We start from the raw sequence: 15,960 nt of genomic DNA on the forward strand, positions 1-15,960 counted from the left end.
TGTTGTTTGATGTAGCCTTGTATTGCTATGAACTTCCCTCTTAGAACTGCTTTTGCTGTATCTCATAAATTTTGACATGTTGCATTTTCACTTTTCTTTGTCTCCAGGTATTTTTTGATTTCTTCTTTGATTTCTTTGTTGACCCAATCATTGTTCAGTAGTATTTTGTTTAATCTTCACATATTTGTGGCTTTTCCGATTTTCTTCCTTTAGTTGATTTCTAGCTTCATACCATTGTGGTCAGAAAAGATGCTTGGCATTATTTCAATCTTCTTAAATTTATTGAGACTTGTTTTGTGGCCAAATATGCGATCTATGCTGGAGAATGTTCCATGTGCATTTGAAAAGAATATGTATTCTGTGGTTTTTGGATGGAACATTCTGTGAATATCTACTAAGTCCACCTGGTCTGATGTATCATTTAAGGCCAATGTTTCCTTATTGATCTTCTGTTTGGATGATCTATCCATTGGTGTAAGTGGAGTGTTAAAATCCCATACTATTATTGTATTGCTATTTTCCTTTTATGTCTGATAATAATTGCTTTATATATTTAGGTGTTCCTATGTTGGGTGCATAGATATTTACAAGTGTTATATCCTCTTGTTGTATTGTTCTCTTTATCATTATGTGGTGCCCTCCTTTGTCTCTTGTTACAGTTTTTGTTTTAAAGTCTATTTTGTCTGATATAAGTATTGCTACCCCAGCTTTCTTTTCATTGCCATTTACTTGGAGTATCTTTTTCCATCCCTTCACTTTCAGTTTGTGAGTGTCTTTAGATCTGAAGTGTGTCTCTTGTATGCAGCACACATATGGGTCTTGTTTTTTCATCCAATTGGCCACCCTATGCCTTTTGATTGGAGCATTTAGTCCATTGCCATTTAAAGTAGCTGTTGATATGAATGTACTTATTGACATTTTGTTACTTTTTTCTTCGTGTTTTAGTAGCTCTTCTCTGTTCCCTTCTTCTTCTCTTTCTCTCTTCCCTTGTTTGTTTTTTTTTTTTTGAGGAAGAGTAGCCCTGAGTTAACTACTGCCAATACTCCTCTTTTTGCTGAGGAAGACTGGCCCTGAGCTAACATCCATGCCCATCTTCCTCTACTTTATATGAGGGACACCTACCACAGCATGGCTTTTGCCAAGAGGTGCCATGTCCACACCCAGGATCTGAACCAGCAAACCCTGGGCTGCTGAGAAGTGGAATGTGCGAACTTAACCGCTGCAACCACTGGGCTGGCCTGTCCCTTGTGGTTTGATGGCTTTCTTTAGTATTATGTTTGAGTTCCTTCATCTTAACTTTTTGTGTATTTCTTATAGGTTTCTGGTTTGTGATTACCATCAGGTTCATATATAATAACCCATGTATGTAGTAATCTATCTTAAGTTGATGATTTCCTTAGTTTGACCTCTTGCTAAAAGCTCTGTTCTTCTACTCTCCTCCTCCCATATTTTATGTTTTTGATATCATATCTAACTTCCTTTTTTGTGCATGTGTATCTGTTACCGTCTTATCATGGAAACAGATGATTTTAGTATCTTTGTCTTCTGATTTTCATATTAGTTTCATAGGTGGTTCATCTGCGACCTTCATTGTATATTTGCCTTTACCAGTGATTTTATTGCTTTTTTTTTGATGATTTTCTTATTCCTATTTGTAGTCTTCTCTTTTCCACTTAAATAAGTCCTTTTAGTATTGCTTGTAAAGCTGATTTCTTGGTGATAAACCCTAGTTTTTGCTTGTCTGGGAAACTCTTTCTCTCTCCTTCCATTCTGAATGATAACCTTACTGGGTAGAGTATTCTTGCCTGTAGGATTTTTCCTTTCAGCACTTTAAATATATTGTGCTACTCCCTTCTGTCCTATAAGGTTTCTGCTGATAAGTCAGCTGGTAGCCTTATGGGGTTTCCTTTGTATGTAACTTGTTGCCTCTCTCTTGTGGCTTTTAGGATTTTCTCTTTATCTTTATTCATTGATATTTTAATTATAATGAGTCTTGGTGTGGGCTTCTTTGGGTTTATCTTCTTGGGTGCTTTCTGTGTTTCTTGTGCCTGGATATCTGTTTCCTTAGCTTAGGAAAGTTTTCAGCTATTATTTCTTCGGGTAGATTCTCTGCCCGTTTGTCTCTCTCTTCTTCTTCTGGGGCACCTATAACGTGGATATTAGTGTGCTTGATGTTGTCCCAGAGGTCCCTTAGACTATCTTCATTCTTTATAATTCTTTTTTCTTTTATCTTTTCAGCTTGGTTGATTTTCTCTAGTCTTTTGTCCAGCTCACTGACTTGTTCTTTTGTATCATCAAATGTGCTATAGAGTCCCTCTAGTGAATTTTTCATTTCCAGTATTGTATTCTTCATTTATGATTGGTTCTTTTTTATATTTTCCAATTCTTTGTTGAAGTTCTCAGTGAGTTCGTCCATTCTTCACCCAAGATCAGTGAGCATCCTTATGACTATTTGTTTGAACTCTTTATCAGGTAGATTGTTTATTTCTCTTTCATTTATTTCTTTTTCTGAGTTTTTGTCCTGTTCCCTTACTTGGAACATATTCCTTTGCCTCCTCATTTTGCCTCTTTCTCTGTGCTTATATCTATGTATTAGGTAGGTCAGCTATGTCTCCCAATCTTGGAGAGGTGACTTCATGTAAGAGATGGCCTTATGAGGCCCAGCAGTGTGCTTCCCTCTTGTCACCAATTCCCAGTGTTCCGGGAATGTACCCTACGTGGGCTGTGTGTGTCCTTCTGTTATGGCAGGGTTGCTGTTGCTGCAGATGCTCAGGAAGGTTAGGCTGTCCCTCTGTCTGGTTTCAAAGGTTCCAGGCACCCCATCTATGCTGGCCCACAAGTGGCCTGAGGGTTTGCTGTTGAGTGACACCAGTCCCTAGAGCAGACTGCCTGCCCTGGCTGAGCTGGATTAAATCAGTACTCTAGTGGGTGTGGCAGACCCCTGCACTAACAGGCCAGGGGAGGAACTCCTATGGCATCTGCCAGCGTCTGTGTCAGAATGACTTCACCAGGTCACAATGACTGCTGCCAATGTCTCAGTCCCTGGAGAGGTCTCACCTCTCACTGAAATGCACCCAGAGCCTATCAGGTGAGTTTCCTATCACCAAAGGACTCTGCACCTTTCTTTCTGGTGATTTTAGGTTGCTTTCTGAAACTGGTGGATGTGTGTGTGGACCCTTTAAGAACAGCTTCCCCCCCACCCCCCACCCCACCGCCTTAAGTCTGATAGCTTTTCCAGAGGTGTTCCCCATTGTAGTTAATAGCCAGCAAAGCCAGGGATTATGACACTTGTCTCAGTTGTGCTGAGTCCAAAAGCTGCTTATTGTGGTAACACTCCCCTGCTCAGATATCCTACTCCTCCAAAGAAGGCTTCCTACCTTAAAGTTTCTCTGGCTGGCTGTGAAGTGTCACCACTCCAAGGTGGCTTTTTTCTCTACAGAAAGGAATTTCTGCTTATACCTCAGTCAGCACTGTCCCTTGTTGTCAGGGTTGCTTTTATGCAGTTTTCAGTTCTCTCTTATGGGTAATTGTTCCAAGAATAGTTGTAAATTCATTATGTCCATGGGAGGAAGTGAGTTCAGAGTCCGCCTACACTGCTATCTTGAGCTGACCTCTGGCCATTGGCATAGTTTTGTTCTCCATTCCCTGACTTGGCCTCATCACTAATTCTCCCCTGCTAACTTGTGGAGAGTCGGCAGTCACTTGCAGATTCTCTTGTGAAAGGCAAGCTAAATGGAGAGGTTATTTCTATTATTTTTTCATATATAATAAAATACACAAAAAGGTAAAGGAAGCTTCTCCCTCTGACCAGACCCCTAAATCTACTCCAATGAAATATATTTATTAAAATAAGAATAACAATATGTTTAGAACGAGAAGGGAAGATGTTCTAAACTCCTTTTTGCCATTGAAAAAGCGAAACCCCACAGAGATGAGTGCCATTTTCCCACAAGAACACAGCCTGTTTCCAGTTTGGTACTCTCTCTGAATACCTCAAGGAAGGGAAGTGGGGAGATCAGGGACTTCCAACTAGCCCACAAACAGCAACATATTCTGTCTGTATTGTGTGTATTCTGTCTGTACAGAGAGCCACTCAGACCTCACTGCCCTCCCTGAACTAAAAGGAATTATGCACAAAGAGTATAGTCACCATTCTTTATTTTCAAAGCCATATCCTTTTAGTAAATCATATCCTTGTTTGGTGCTGCAAGCATCACATACATCTGGAAGAGTTAAGATGACAATGGTCTGGCTTTTAATTTCCCTGAGCATCATCAACAAGGTTTTTTGTGACATCACATGTGCAGATTTGTGATTAGCTCATAAAAATGGGATTAAACATGAAAATGTAGCCTTCAGAGATTTCTGATGTAAGTGAAAGAAAATCAGCATTTACTTCTAAGTGAGAAAACTTAATGGGGAATTTTTTTCTAATGAAGACCAAATATTCTTTTGCTATCTAAAAATAAGTTTTCAGTTTATTGTATCTTCTCAAATGGGGGTGGCAGGAACTTGTGCAGCTTAAATGGGCCTGGGTGAGCCAGCTTTCAGCAGGTGGATGGTCAAAGCTTCACTCTGCTTGTGTCCTTAGAGGGTCACATCTGTGAATATGACCATCCCTTTTCAGGGCCGTGTACTTCAAACCACATCTAAGCCTTTTTTTCCCTTTCTTTCCTCTGTGAAAGTAAGCCTCTAAAAGCTGAAAACAGCAAGTGGCACTTTGCTCTCATGAAAAACTGAAACTGATTATTTCAAAACACCTCATTCAGCTTGAGTAGGAGATGATGTTAGTTTCCATGGGAACAGAAATAAAAACAAGTGTGGTAACTGCTGTACTTTCATGCCTGAACTCCACCATGAAATCCTCAGAAACACCTTCCACTCAAAGCCTGTAACAAATCTTCCTTCATTCCCCATTTCAAACTTTGCAAATGTTACATGAAGAAGTGGACATCTAAGGTCATCTTTTCATTTTTTTCGTTCTGATCTCCAGTGTCATTTAGTGGTTCAGGGATGGAGACCTGCTGAGTAGGGATGGGAAGAGGGGTTGGATGGTTAGGTAGGCCATCTTGACTAGAAAGTTCTAACTTGTGCTGTTATCTCAGATAACAAGGGTCTTAAACATTAAATCTATTTCTCAGGGAATTCTGATGTAAATATAAGAAAAATCAACATTTACTTCTAATGTGGGTGGGACGTTAGCTGTAGTCTCTGTTTTGATGCCTTTCCTATTTCTAATTTTTGGTGCTGCTATTACTGTCAGAGGTGTGATGTGACTTTAAAGTGTAAGTCATTAGAGCAGCCCATCTGTCTGAAAATACCTTCCAAGTAGTTGATGCTTTCGATATTTTGTGTCTTATTTCCATATGATTTCCATATTCCATCTTCTTTCCTCTTACCACTCAGGAATCCTGAGTTAACCTTAGTAAGTTCATGCATGTTCCCTAGAAAACCTGAGTACTTATGGTTTCCCCTGAGCCGTCCCTTCTAGGATTTAGCCAGCAGTAATAACTACCAGACCTTTTTTGTCTTGCCGTACAAATCAACCATTTTCTCAGAATGTCCATTACAAAAGAAATAGTTAAGAGAGGCATGTAGGCAAACTCAGACAAAAGGCACTCGAAATGCCAGCACTGGTGTCAAGTTAAGGAGAAAATCTGGTGTAATTTTTTAATAAAAATATTAAAAGCATTTGCCTATGATAAATAATATGGTTTTTAAAAGGTAAAAGTCTTGACTTTCTTTATAAAAACCTCTATGTTTAAGGGTACATATTATCTGTAATTGTACATATATGTCTAATATGTCTGTTAATCTATCTGTACTCAATGTTCTTGATGTCAGAGGGGCTGTGAGGCTGGAATGATTGAAATGACTTCTGCGATCATTGATGTACCATTATGTACATCAGTTTAGTGAGTATATAGGATAGAGTATAATGAATACTCTCTATTGACTCCAGTGAAACATAAGAATTGTACTTTATACAGAACATAGTATTACACAATTACTCACGGGTGTGAACTACTCCTGAAATTTCAGGACGGATGTACTCTTTGGACAAACAATTTCTTCCTGAAAACCAGTTCTCTTAAAATTTTAGTCACAAATTGACTAAAATTTGATGTAAATGTCAGAGGAGAAGACTAAGCATAGGTAAAAATACCTTCCTGATTTATTGCCTTTGCAATGATGTTTCTTTTTTATAACATGACTCAATAAACAGTGGCATGGTGATGTAATTAGAATAAATCTTGTAGAGCTGTCTTTATGGCCAGACATCATTCTGTAACCAGTCAATCCTGTTTCCTCCTGGCTTTCAATAAAATTGATACTTTTAAGATAAAAATGCAACCTTCATTTAAAGAGGCATTATTTCAAGGCATTATTACAATTAGAAATTTTCACCAAAAATGCTTTTTGGAAGTGGAGTATTTATGATCATATCATGTTATTTGTGGTTTAGAGCCTTACCACGCACAGTGTCCATTTGGGGGCCAGCAGCATCAGCAGCACCCAAGAGCTGTTAGCAATGCAGATCCTCAGCCAACATTTCAGGATCTGCATTTAATCCCTAGGTGATGGAGAAGTGCTGGCTTAGAAGACACTAGGCTGAAAGTAACTATTGAACGTTTGTTGAGTTTGGGATATTGCTCTATCCATTATCTTGGGGAATTAGTTATTAGAATCCAGTGGTCAAAAATAAGTTCATATCCCTCTGTCACTATCTGTGGGATTTTGGACAAGTTTACCTAACTCCTTATGCTTCCGTTTCTTTATCTGCAAATTGGGAAAATAATACTATTTTCTTCAAATAGTTGTTGTGATATTAGTTTAAATATGATTTTACATGTGAGGTGCATAAAGTATAGTACCAGGTACCTGGAGAGTGCCCAGTAAACGTGAGCCTTGTCATCACCATCTGTTCTTTCCTAAAGGCATGTATTATGCTGGCTTTTATCTGTGTGAGGTACATTTGTGTTTAATTCAACGACAAGTACAATACTGTGGTAAATGTGGTGATGGACACAAAGATGAATAAGAAAGAACCTTTGCTTCTAGAAACTTCCAAAGGGCCTCCATAGAGCCGAGGCTGATATTTCACCATTATTCCATAATCATTTCAAACATCATTTGAGGCATCTCCTAGATAGCAATTCATGTTCACTATTTTCATACCACACATAAATAGAGAATAACTGCACACTGTGATTTGAGTGTACTAAAGGAATTTGACAGGTATTATGAGGGCACAGATAAGGAGTGATAATTGCCTGAGGGATCCAGAAAAGCTTCGAGGGAATGTGGGTCTAACAAAGGGGAAGGAAAGCATTCTGGGTAAAAGTAGAAGGAACAGGATGAATTACGGTATGGTGCAGGGGGAGCAGGCCAGAGCTGTTTTTCGGCTTCTTCCATAAAGGACACTCCCTCTCCATGCCCCTCCCCCCAATACTTCTGTCTGGGAAGGACTGGGTTTGGCCTTCCTACTTTGCCAGATCCAGCCAGCCCTCTGCCTTTTATGAGGAACATGACTTCCCTAGTTTGTGCTGAAGGACTTTTTAAGGAAATAGGAGGGAAGAGAGAAAGAGGGAGACGGAAGAAAGAATATGAATATGAATATGAATATGAGTATGAATGTGTTAGGGGTGGGGAGGGAAAGGGAGGTAAGGTAGTACTTGGTGAGTGTATTAGTCTGCTCAGCTGCCATAGCAAAGTACCACAGGCTCAGGGGCTTAAACATAGAAACTTGTTCTCTCATAGTTCTGGAGGCTAGAAGTCTGAGATCGAGGTGTCAGCAGAGTTGGTGTCTTCTGAGCTCTTTCTCTTAGCTTATAGGTGACCGACTTCTTGTGTCATCACATAGTCTGTACTCTATACATGTCTGTGTCTTAATCTCTTCTTATAAGGCCATCAGTCATAGTGGATTAGGGCCCATCCTGAGGACCTTATTTTAACTTAATTATCTCTTTAAAGACCTTGTCTCCAAACACAGTCACATTCTGAGATATTGAGAGTTAGGACTTCAACATATAAATTTTGAGGGGACACAATTCAGCTCCCAAACAGTGAGAAAATTGGGTTTGTCTCTGATTTGATGCTGCCTAATAGATCAAAAAGTCATATTCAGGGAGTAGAGTCATTTTTTTTTTTTAAAGATTTTATTTTTTCCTTTTTCTCCCCAAAGCCCCCCAGTACATAGTTGTATATTCTTCGTTGTGAGTCCTTCTAGTTGTAGCATGTGGGACGCTGCCTCAGCGTGGTTTAATGAGCAGTGCCATGTCCGCACCCAGGATTCGAACCAACAAAACACTGGGCCGCCTGCAGCGGAGCTGCGAACTTGACCACTCGGCCACGGGGCCAGCCTTGAGTAGAGTCATTTTTAAAGTCTACATCTGTAAGAAAGATGATCAGCGATGAGTGGAGAGGGGAGAAGCAGAGACATGGCACCTGGCTCAGCCTAGCCAGTCCCTCTGCCTCATTAGTCCATTAGTCATATATTAGGGGTGGGGCTTAACTAGGTATCTGGTTACCATGGTGACCAGTTTATAAACTATCAAGACCACTGTGCTTCCATTGGAACTTTTGTTTTTTAATTTTTTTATGATGAAGATTAAAGATGTTGTCACCACTGGTCACGTAACCCTTCGCAAGTTGTGTGACTTTCCCTCGGTCTCAGCATCCCACTCTGTACAGTGGGGATATTCACACCTGCCCTCCTGCTTGGGAAGATGAAATGAGAAAATATGTGTGAAAGTGCTTTGAGAAGAATAACGTCTTGCATTAATATCCCCCTAACTGGCTGCTGCCAACCTGTCATCCCTACTAAAGACAAAGTGATGTATTGTTACCTAAGCAAGTATACTAATTTAGGAAATCATCCTTGTTTAGTAGCTCTTGCTGGCAATTTGTATCACTTTTGAGAGTGGATAGCAGTTCAGAAACAAAAAGAGCTATTGAATGGTAAATTAGTTGTCAAAATTGCATGCCAGGGAACTCAGAAGCGAAGAATAAACATAAATAAGAGTAAGGATGATTAGTTTATGTAAATCACACCTAACAGTCTCAGTGGACCAGAAGTTGAACATCAGCATGCATTTTAACTGTATTAACTGGTAAAGGCAAGACAATCGTTAAATGGGTTGACATCATCTTTTGTTTGTTTGTTTTCATGAGATTTAAAAGAGACACTGCTCTAAGTGGCCCACTAGAATACAATTTCAGTAGTGTCAATCCTGTACTGTAAGATTTCATCAGACAACCTCTCAGTTCCTTCCATTCAATGGCAAGAAAAATGGAGTGATACCAATAATAAACATATATAGCTTGTTCAGTTTACAACCGTCTTTTGTGTGTATGATCTCATTTGGTCCATACTACAATCCTGTGAGGTCGTTATTATCATCCTCAAATTCCAAAGGGGGCTCTGAGGCCAGGTGAGGTGAATTCACTGACCTGAAGCTATAGTGTGACCTCTGCCTTTCCACCAGGCCACAGGGGCTCATCCTGCGTAGTATATATTTTACATTGCCAGTTGATGTCACCGTTGCAGAAAACACCAGGAGACATAAGTCTTGTCCCGGGATCCCCCACTGATATTCCTCAGCTATGAAAACAGTCTCGTGGGATCACATGAGATTTGGCTTCTGCAGGGAGAGGAGGCAAAGTCATGTGCGGAATTTGCTTCCCTTTACTGTACAATGGACAGTGTGTTTGGACCCTGGAAAAAGAGTTTCCTTTCTGTTTCTCTTCCTCCTTCCTCACTCCTCAAGTTGAATTTGCAATTTCTTACTCTTACCTTTTCCTTTGGTGTCCCAGTTCCTTTCTCCCCACACTCCCCAACTCCCTTTTAGCCACTGTGTCTATTTTTCTTTATCTAAATTATTAACATTATCAGGATCTTTGTCAGGTTCTTTGAGGTGGGGGTGGGACATAGGCTGCTGTGCATGTGACATCTCTTCCTCAATAAGCTAACACTGGTGTCTGGCCAGCTGTGACTGTTCCCACTTAGCTGGACAATCAGGCACGTCCAGCTAAATGGGCGGAGGCTGAGAACTACTTGAGGATTTTGAGGAAATTAAATAGTTGCAACTTGTTTTTTGAGGGGGGAGTAGAAACATATTAAAGTAAAGTGTAGCTATCTAATAACTATTTTTCTATCACTTTCTGTATATTTTTTTAAAGATTTTATTTTATTTTTCCTTTTTTCTCCCCAAAGCCCCCCAGTACATAGTTGTATATTCTTCACTGTGGGTCCTTCTAGTTGTGGCGTGTGGGACGCTGCCTCAGCGTGGTTTGATGAGCAGTGCCATGTCCGTGCCCAGGATTCGAACCAACGAAACACTGGGCTGCCTGCCCCGGACTGTGCGAACTCCACCACTCGGCCATGGGGCCAGCCCCTAGCACTTTCTATATTTTAATTCCAGTAAACTACTATTCTCAGATCTATTTGTTAGTTCACTCATTCAATTTTCTCTTTCGTTTAACACCATCTCCTACCAAGAATCACCAGATATTTTGTGAAGGGAAGCTTTTTATACCTGAGACAAGGGAGGGGGCTACCAAGAGACAAATTGTGTAATAAAGCAAGAGACAAATTGTGTAATAAAGCAAGAGACAAATTGTGTAATAAATTGTGTAATAAATTGTGTAATAATAAAGTAACTGGAGGTTGGACCCTGATTAAGTGGTGCGTTAAATGGGTGACTTACCAGACACAGAGAGGTGGCCACATGGCTCTACCTCATGATCAAGAGTTCCAGCATATAGCTTTTTTGAAAAAATTGAAGTACTAGTCTCATAACATAAAATTAACCATTCACCATTTTAAAATAAACAATTCTGTGCCATTTATGACATTCACTGTGTTATTCAACTATCACCTCTATCTAGTTCTAAGACATTTTCATCTTCCCAGAAGGAAACCTCCTCATACCTACTAAGCAGTCATTTCCCATTCTGCCTTCTCCCCAACCCTGGCAACCACGAATCTGCTTTCCGCTTTATAGATCTACCCATTCTGAATGTTTCATGTAAGTGGAATCACATGACATGCAACCTTCTGCGTCGGGCTTTGCATGTAGCTCTTTAACTCATGGCCTAACTCCCAGGGCAGAGCTGTTCTAGCTGTGAGATGATGGAGGCCGTGGTCCTGCCCATGGCCTCCTAACAGGAGGGCCTCCCATCCACCTGAGTAACTCCTCCTTCATGAAAGCCCCTCTGCCAGGGCTAGATGTCAGTTCTGAGTTATGTGAGAGGTACCAATTCCTGTTCCATAGCTTTTCTATAGCAAGAGGAGGAAGGAAGGGGATTCACGAAGTGTGTAACTTGCTCATGTTGCCCTTATATTTCTTTTTATCCCTAAAGAATAACTCCCTCCCACGATGGACACCCACCTCTTGTAGAGGACCACTCTTGTTTCTTTGCAGGCCCTCATGATGGTATACATTTTATCTTTGTGTATGTGTATGGGTGTAAAACCCAGTGTTCCTTCTGGGGATAATTTGATTGATGTATACACTGGAAACATCTTTAATAATTTAATGCCTGCTTCAAAGGAGATTACACCAAAAAGCACATTGCTTTTCATTTATTCATTACAGATCTGTCATAGCAGCATTTTTTTTTTTTTTTGGCCCTGAATTGTAGTGTCGTAGTAATAATAAATTTTATTCTACACTCAGGATATTTTAAAGGATTATAAGCCTTTTAACTAATGTTACAATCTTATTTAAATTGATCAAATTGGTATTTCAGCACTGTAATCTTCCATTTCTTAAAGTTGAGCCAACCAGATGTGGCTTTATTTGATGACTACGAAAATAGCTGTGCTGGAAAAGTCTAATAGAAATAATGGGATGAAAGCATAATCCTGCTTGTTAGTAGTGGTGGTAATAATAGTGAGGAGAACAGACCCTGAATTTAGGGCTGAGTGTCTCCTTCCTGAAAAAGAGATTAGAGTATATAACAACCCTTTGCACTAAAAGGAGAAAAAAATGTATTTGTGTTTGAGAATTGAGAGTGAAGAAAGGGGTGAGATGAGAACGACAAAACTAAAAACCAGCACACAGTCATTTTGCAACTTTAAAGTGGAAATCCAGATGTCAGGAAAGAAAAATAGACTTTCCCACATTTAGACAGAAGTGGTTGCCTTAACAGATTTTAGCAAGCTCTGTAATATATTCTCAGAGAGGCAAGGAATGTATCTATGTTCCTAAGTGATTACACTAAATTATGTTTTCTCTGTTATTATTATTATTTTTTTAAATTAAGAAATGCTATGGAACTTCTCTGTAATGCCAAAACCAAAAGTTGCTCTGAATAGGGCAAGTTTAAGTAGAGTAAGGAGTACAACAATTTCTAGGAGAGCGATACGTAATTATCCAATTCTACAGATAATTTGAATAGAAATCTGCTCGTATTGGCCATTAGGGCTATAGTATTTCTGGGTTTTTGTTAGGTATTACTTCAGGTACTCTGCCTAACAATCTTTATCATGGTCTCTCCCTGGATCACACCAAAAGTCTTTAAGAGACATACAGAAATCTTTTGTGTTCAGGTCGCTAATTCTTTAAACAGTAAAAGTAGTGTTGCCTACTACAGGTGTCACGTCTTCTGGCCATTGAAAGTACACTTGAGTATGCTTGCAGTAGCAAATAGGTGAAGTAGCAACTTGTTGTGTTATTTCTTTAAGGAAGAATACCAGGACTTTGGCACAAAATCGCCTTGGGTTCAAATCCCAGCCCTGAGTGTTCCCCTTTGTGTGATGTTGGAAGTCTTGAGTGATTTCTCAGTTTCCTTATTTGTGTAATGGGTATAAGAAGCGTAGTGGTAGGGTTATTGTGAGGATTTCCATGAAATGATGAATGTGTAAGCACTGAGCATGATGTTGGGCACCATGGGTCCTAGGTGCTCAATGTCTTTGCTTCTCATCTGTTGCTCTCCACCCACAAACACTGTTCACGCAGTGTTTTAGAAGTCTCAGTGACAAGAACATGTGGGACCTGGCAGCAGGTAGCATGTTGAGTGTCCCTTTCCTGACACGTGCTCTTACTGCTCCTCTCCTCATGCCCTGTATATATTATAGTGTGATTGTTACTGCACTGCTCTGAGTTGTGTGATGTAGAGACGGTCACCTTTGGCTCTGAATGCCCAGAGTCTAGGGTACTGCTCAGCACAAACAGGTGCTCCAGGCCCTTTCGCTCAAGTTCTGATGACTGAGAGCCCTCCAGATGTCTCTCAGAGCCCACAGTGAGTATCCCCCCAAATCCCTCAGGGTCATCAGGAGGGGAACTTGCTGTTTCTGGGCCAGAGGCCCCTGGGCCTTTTCTTGGCCTCTTCTGACATGTTAGTGGGGAGCCACTCATGGTGTTTCTCTGAGTTGGCTCCTTATTCTAGCTCTGCCCCATCTGAAGTCCCCTCTATCTTGGTGTCTTACTGAGGAAGCCCCGGAATTCCTGGTGCTGGCTCCTTTCCTGCGCCCTCTACAAGCCCTTGCTCTTCAGTGATGCACAAACATCATCAGCAGCCCAGAATATTTCCTTTGCTCTGTTTTCGTAATAACAATGCCCACTCGTTCCCTCTCCAGCTCTCCTCTGCTCATCACTTCAACTGCGTCTGCCTCAATGCTTTGCCATGTTTCTTCTCTAGAAAGACGATGGGACAAGGGTGTGGAGATGGGAGCATACTGTTTTCTCTTTTGGAAATTGGAGGTTTTTCTCACCGTTATTCATTTAGGTCTTATCCATAAAAACTGGAAATCCTTACCAAGCACTGTGGGTTACACTTCATAAATCTCTTACCTTTTCTTTTATCAGATTTCCTCTGTCCCACCCTCTGTTTCTGTCCAGCAGCTGGCCTCCCTGAGGGCCTTCCCCTGGGCAGCAGGCTGAGGGATCCCTAGGGCCCACACTGTTTAACATTAAGCGTCTGAGTGGAAATTTGAAAGAGGAATTTGAAAGCCTCACTGTGCTGTTATTTAATCTGCATATGACAAACTGTTTTTTGAACTATCTTAAGAACAACTGGTTTTTCCCTTCATTTTTTTACAGTGCATCTTTGATATCACGTAATCAAATTTGAGACTTTATTTTTGACAGAATAGAAGAATTCACGGTTCCAACTCTTTCCTCTTCAAAATAAAGTTGCGTGGCATTTTCTCCTGAACTTCTAGTCTGCTTCTCTTCCTTTCTTTCCTTCTTTCCTTCTGAAACTGAGAGCCTTATGTTAGCTTCTATAAGAAGACCAGGAACAGTCCAATAACAGGTATTTCGGGAAGTTGGAGGAGAATGGACTTGCAGAGCTGGAAGGAAAGTCAAGGTTAATTGTGTCTCAAACCCTCATTTTACAGAAGCCGGAAGATTTAAGTGACCCGTCCATAGTCAGACAGCTAGAAAGGGGCAGGTCTGGGTCCTAACATAGAACACTATTGTTTTACCAGGGGCAATGGTGAAATACGATAGCACCAGGAAAGAATGTATCATAACAAATGGGAAGGGATTTTAATGTTGTTTTAGGATCTGTCATGGGCCAGGTACTGTACTAGGCACTGTATATAATTTATCTCATTTAATTCACTGGAGGTTTTGTTATATTCCCATTTTACTAGTGAGGAATCTGAAACTCACAGAAGTTAGGGAACGGTGAGTGAGTGCCAGGCCAGGCCTTGAAGCTGGGTCTCTCTCTCTCCTGTGAGAACTCGGCCTCTGGCTCTCATTTAGAGCAGATTTACATGTATCTAAATAACAGTAAAAATGCCTAAAGTTTATAAAAATACTTGAACATTTATTATTTTTGTAGAAAGGACGCATGGTTTTTTGGTCTTGGATCTGCCCGATGATCCATCTTTGTATTTAGAGATATATGTCAGCTCTCTTAGACAGTTGTGTGGAAAGCTGTCTACATTTGATGTTAGAAAACCTGGGTTTACATCCTCGTGCCATCACCATTGCCCTTTTTTGTATTTAGAGATATAAATACACGCCAGGCACTAGTGATGAGAATGATAATCTCTCCACAGACTTTTTTTACTTCCTTCTCTGGGCCAGACACTCGGCTAGATGTTGGCCAAGGACCCTGCAGTTTAGTTTTCTATCTGCCGTGGTGTTAAGAGCATTGGTTCTGGAGTCACTTGCTTTGCTCTAATTCTGACTCTTCCGCTTATAAACAGTGGCCTAGATATTTGGTCTCTCTGTACCTTAGTTTTCTCACCTGTAAAATGGAAATAATCCCGACCTTACAGGATTATTGTGAGGATTAAACGAAAAAATACTTGTGAAGAGTGACATTCAGTAGATACTCAGTAAAGGTTAGCACATTACGTACTGTCAAGTACCATGCAAATGTAAGGCAGTTTTACTTGACTGTAATAAAGAAATTATTACGTTATCATAGTATGCAATGGAAAAATCTCTGTTACAATTCTAATTTTCATCCATTATTCCTTCTGATCCATTAGAGGCCAGCAGAAATAGTAGATGAGGAAGAAGACGGAGAGAAGGAAAACAAGGATGCAGAACAGAAAGAAGACTTTTCAGGAATGAATGGTGAGGTTGAAGAGGAAGGAGGCGGGGAGGCTTCAGACGCCCCTGAGCAAGTGGAGGAGATCCTGGATCATGGGGAGGAGCAGGCAGGTCCCGCCCGTGTTAATGGAGGCACTGATGAAGAAAATGGCGAGGAACTGGATCAGGTTAATAATGAGCTTCAAGAGGCAATGGACGAGGAAATAAAGTCTCAAGGAGCTGGTGATGGACAAGATGAGGTATTTCTATTGCTTTTACTTACTTGTGTGCATGCCTGAATGTGTGTGTGTGTGTGTGTGCATGCACTCAAGGAATTATTCAAGCACTTAGGACTTGCCTTAAAGCCACTTATAGTAGAGCAGGGAAGGATCCAATACCATATAGTTGACTATATTATTTCAATCAGTTAACAAGTACTGCCATCCTCCTGTCTGACACACCA

The 15,960-nt window shown here is 40.5% G+C and overlaps 1 protein-coding gene across 2 annotated transcripts in view; it reads left to right on the forward strand.

Moving 5' to 3' along the window:
- The window catches only part of DCDC2 (doublecortin domain containing 2), a 176,236-nt gene that overhangs the window by 151,527 nt on the left and 8,749 nt on the right, over window positions 1-15,960 (forward strand). For both annotated transcript variants that reach the window (XM_014827496.3, XM_070515567.1), the window contains exon 10: window positions 15,455-15,757. In XM_014827496.3, the coding sequence (XP_014682982.1) occupies window positions 15,455-15,757 (303 nt within the window). The remainder of the gene's footprint in view (window positions 1-15,454; window positions 15,758-15,960) is intronic.

This window comes from Equus asinus, chromosome 8 (assembly GCF_041296235.1).
Source record: "Equus asinus isolate D_3611 breed Donkey chromosome 8, EquAss-T2T_v2, whole genome shotgun sequence".
In the NCBI taxonomy this organism is placed as follows: Eukaryota; Metazoa; Chordata; class Mammalia; order Perissodactyla; family Equidae; genus Equus; species Equus asinus.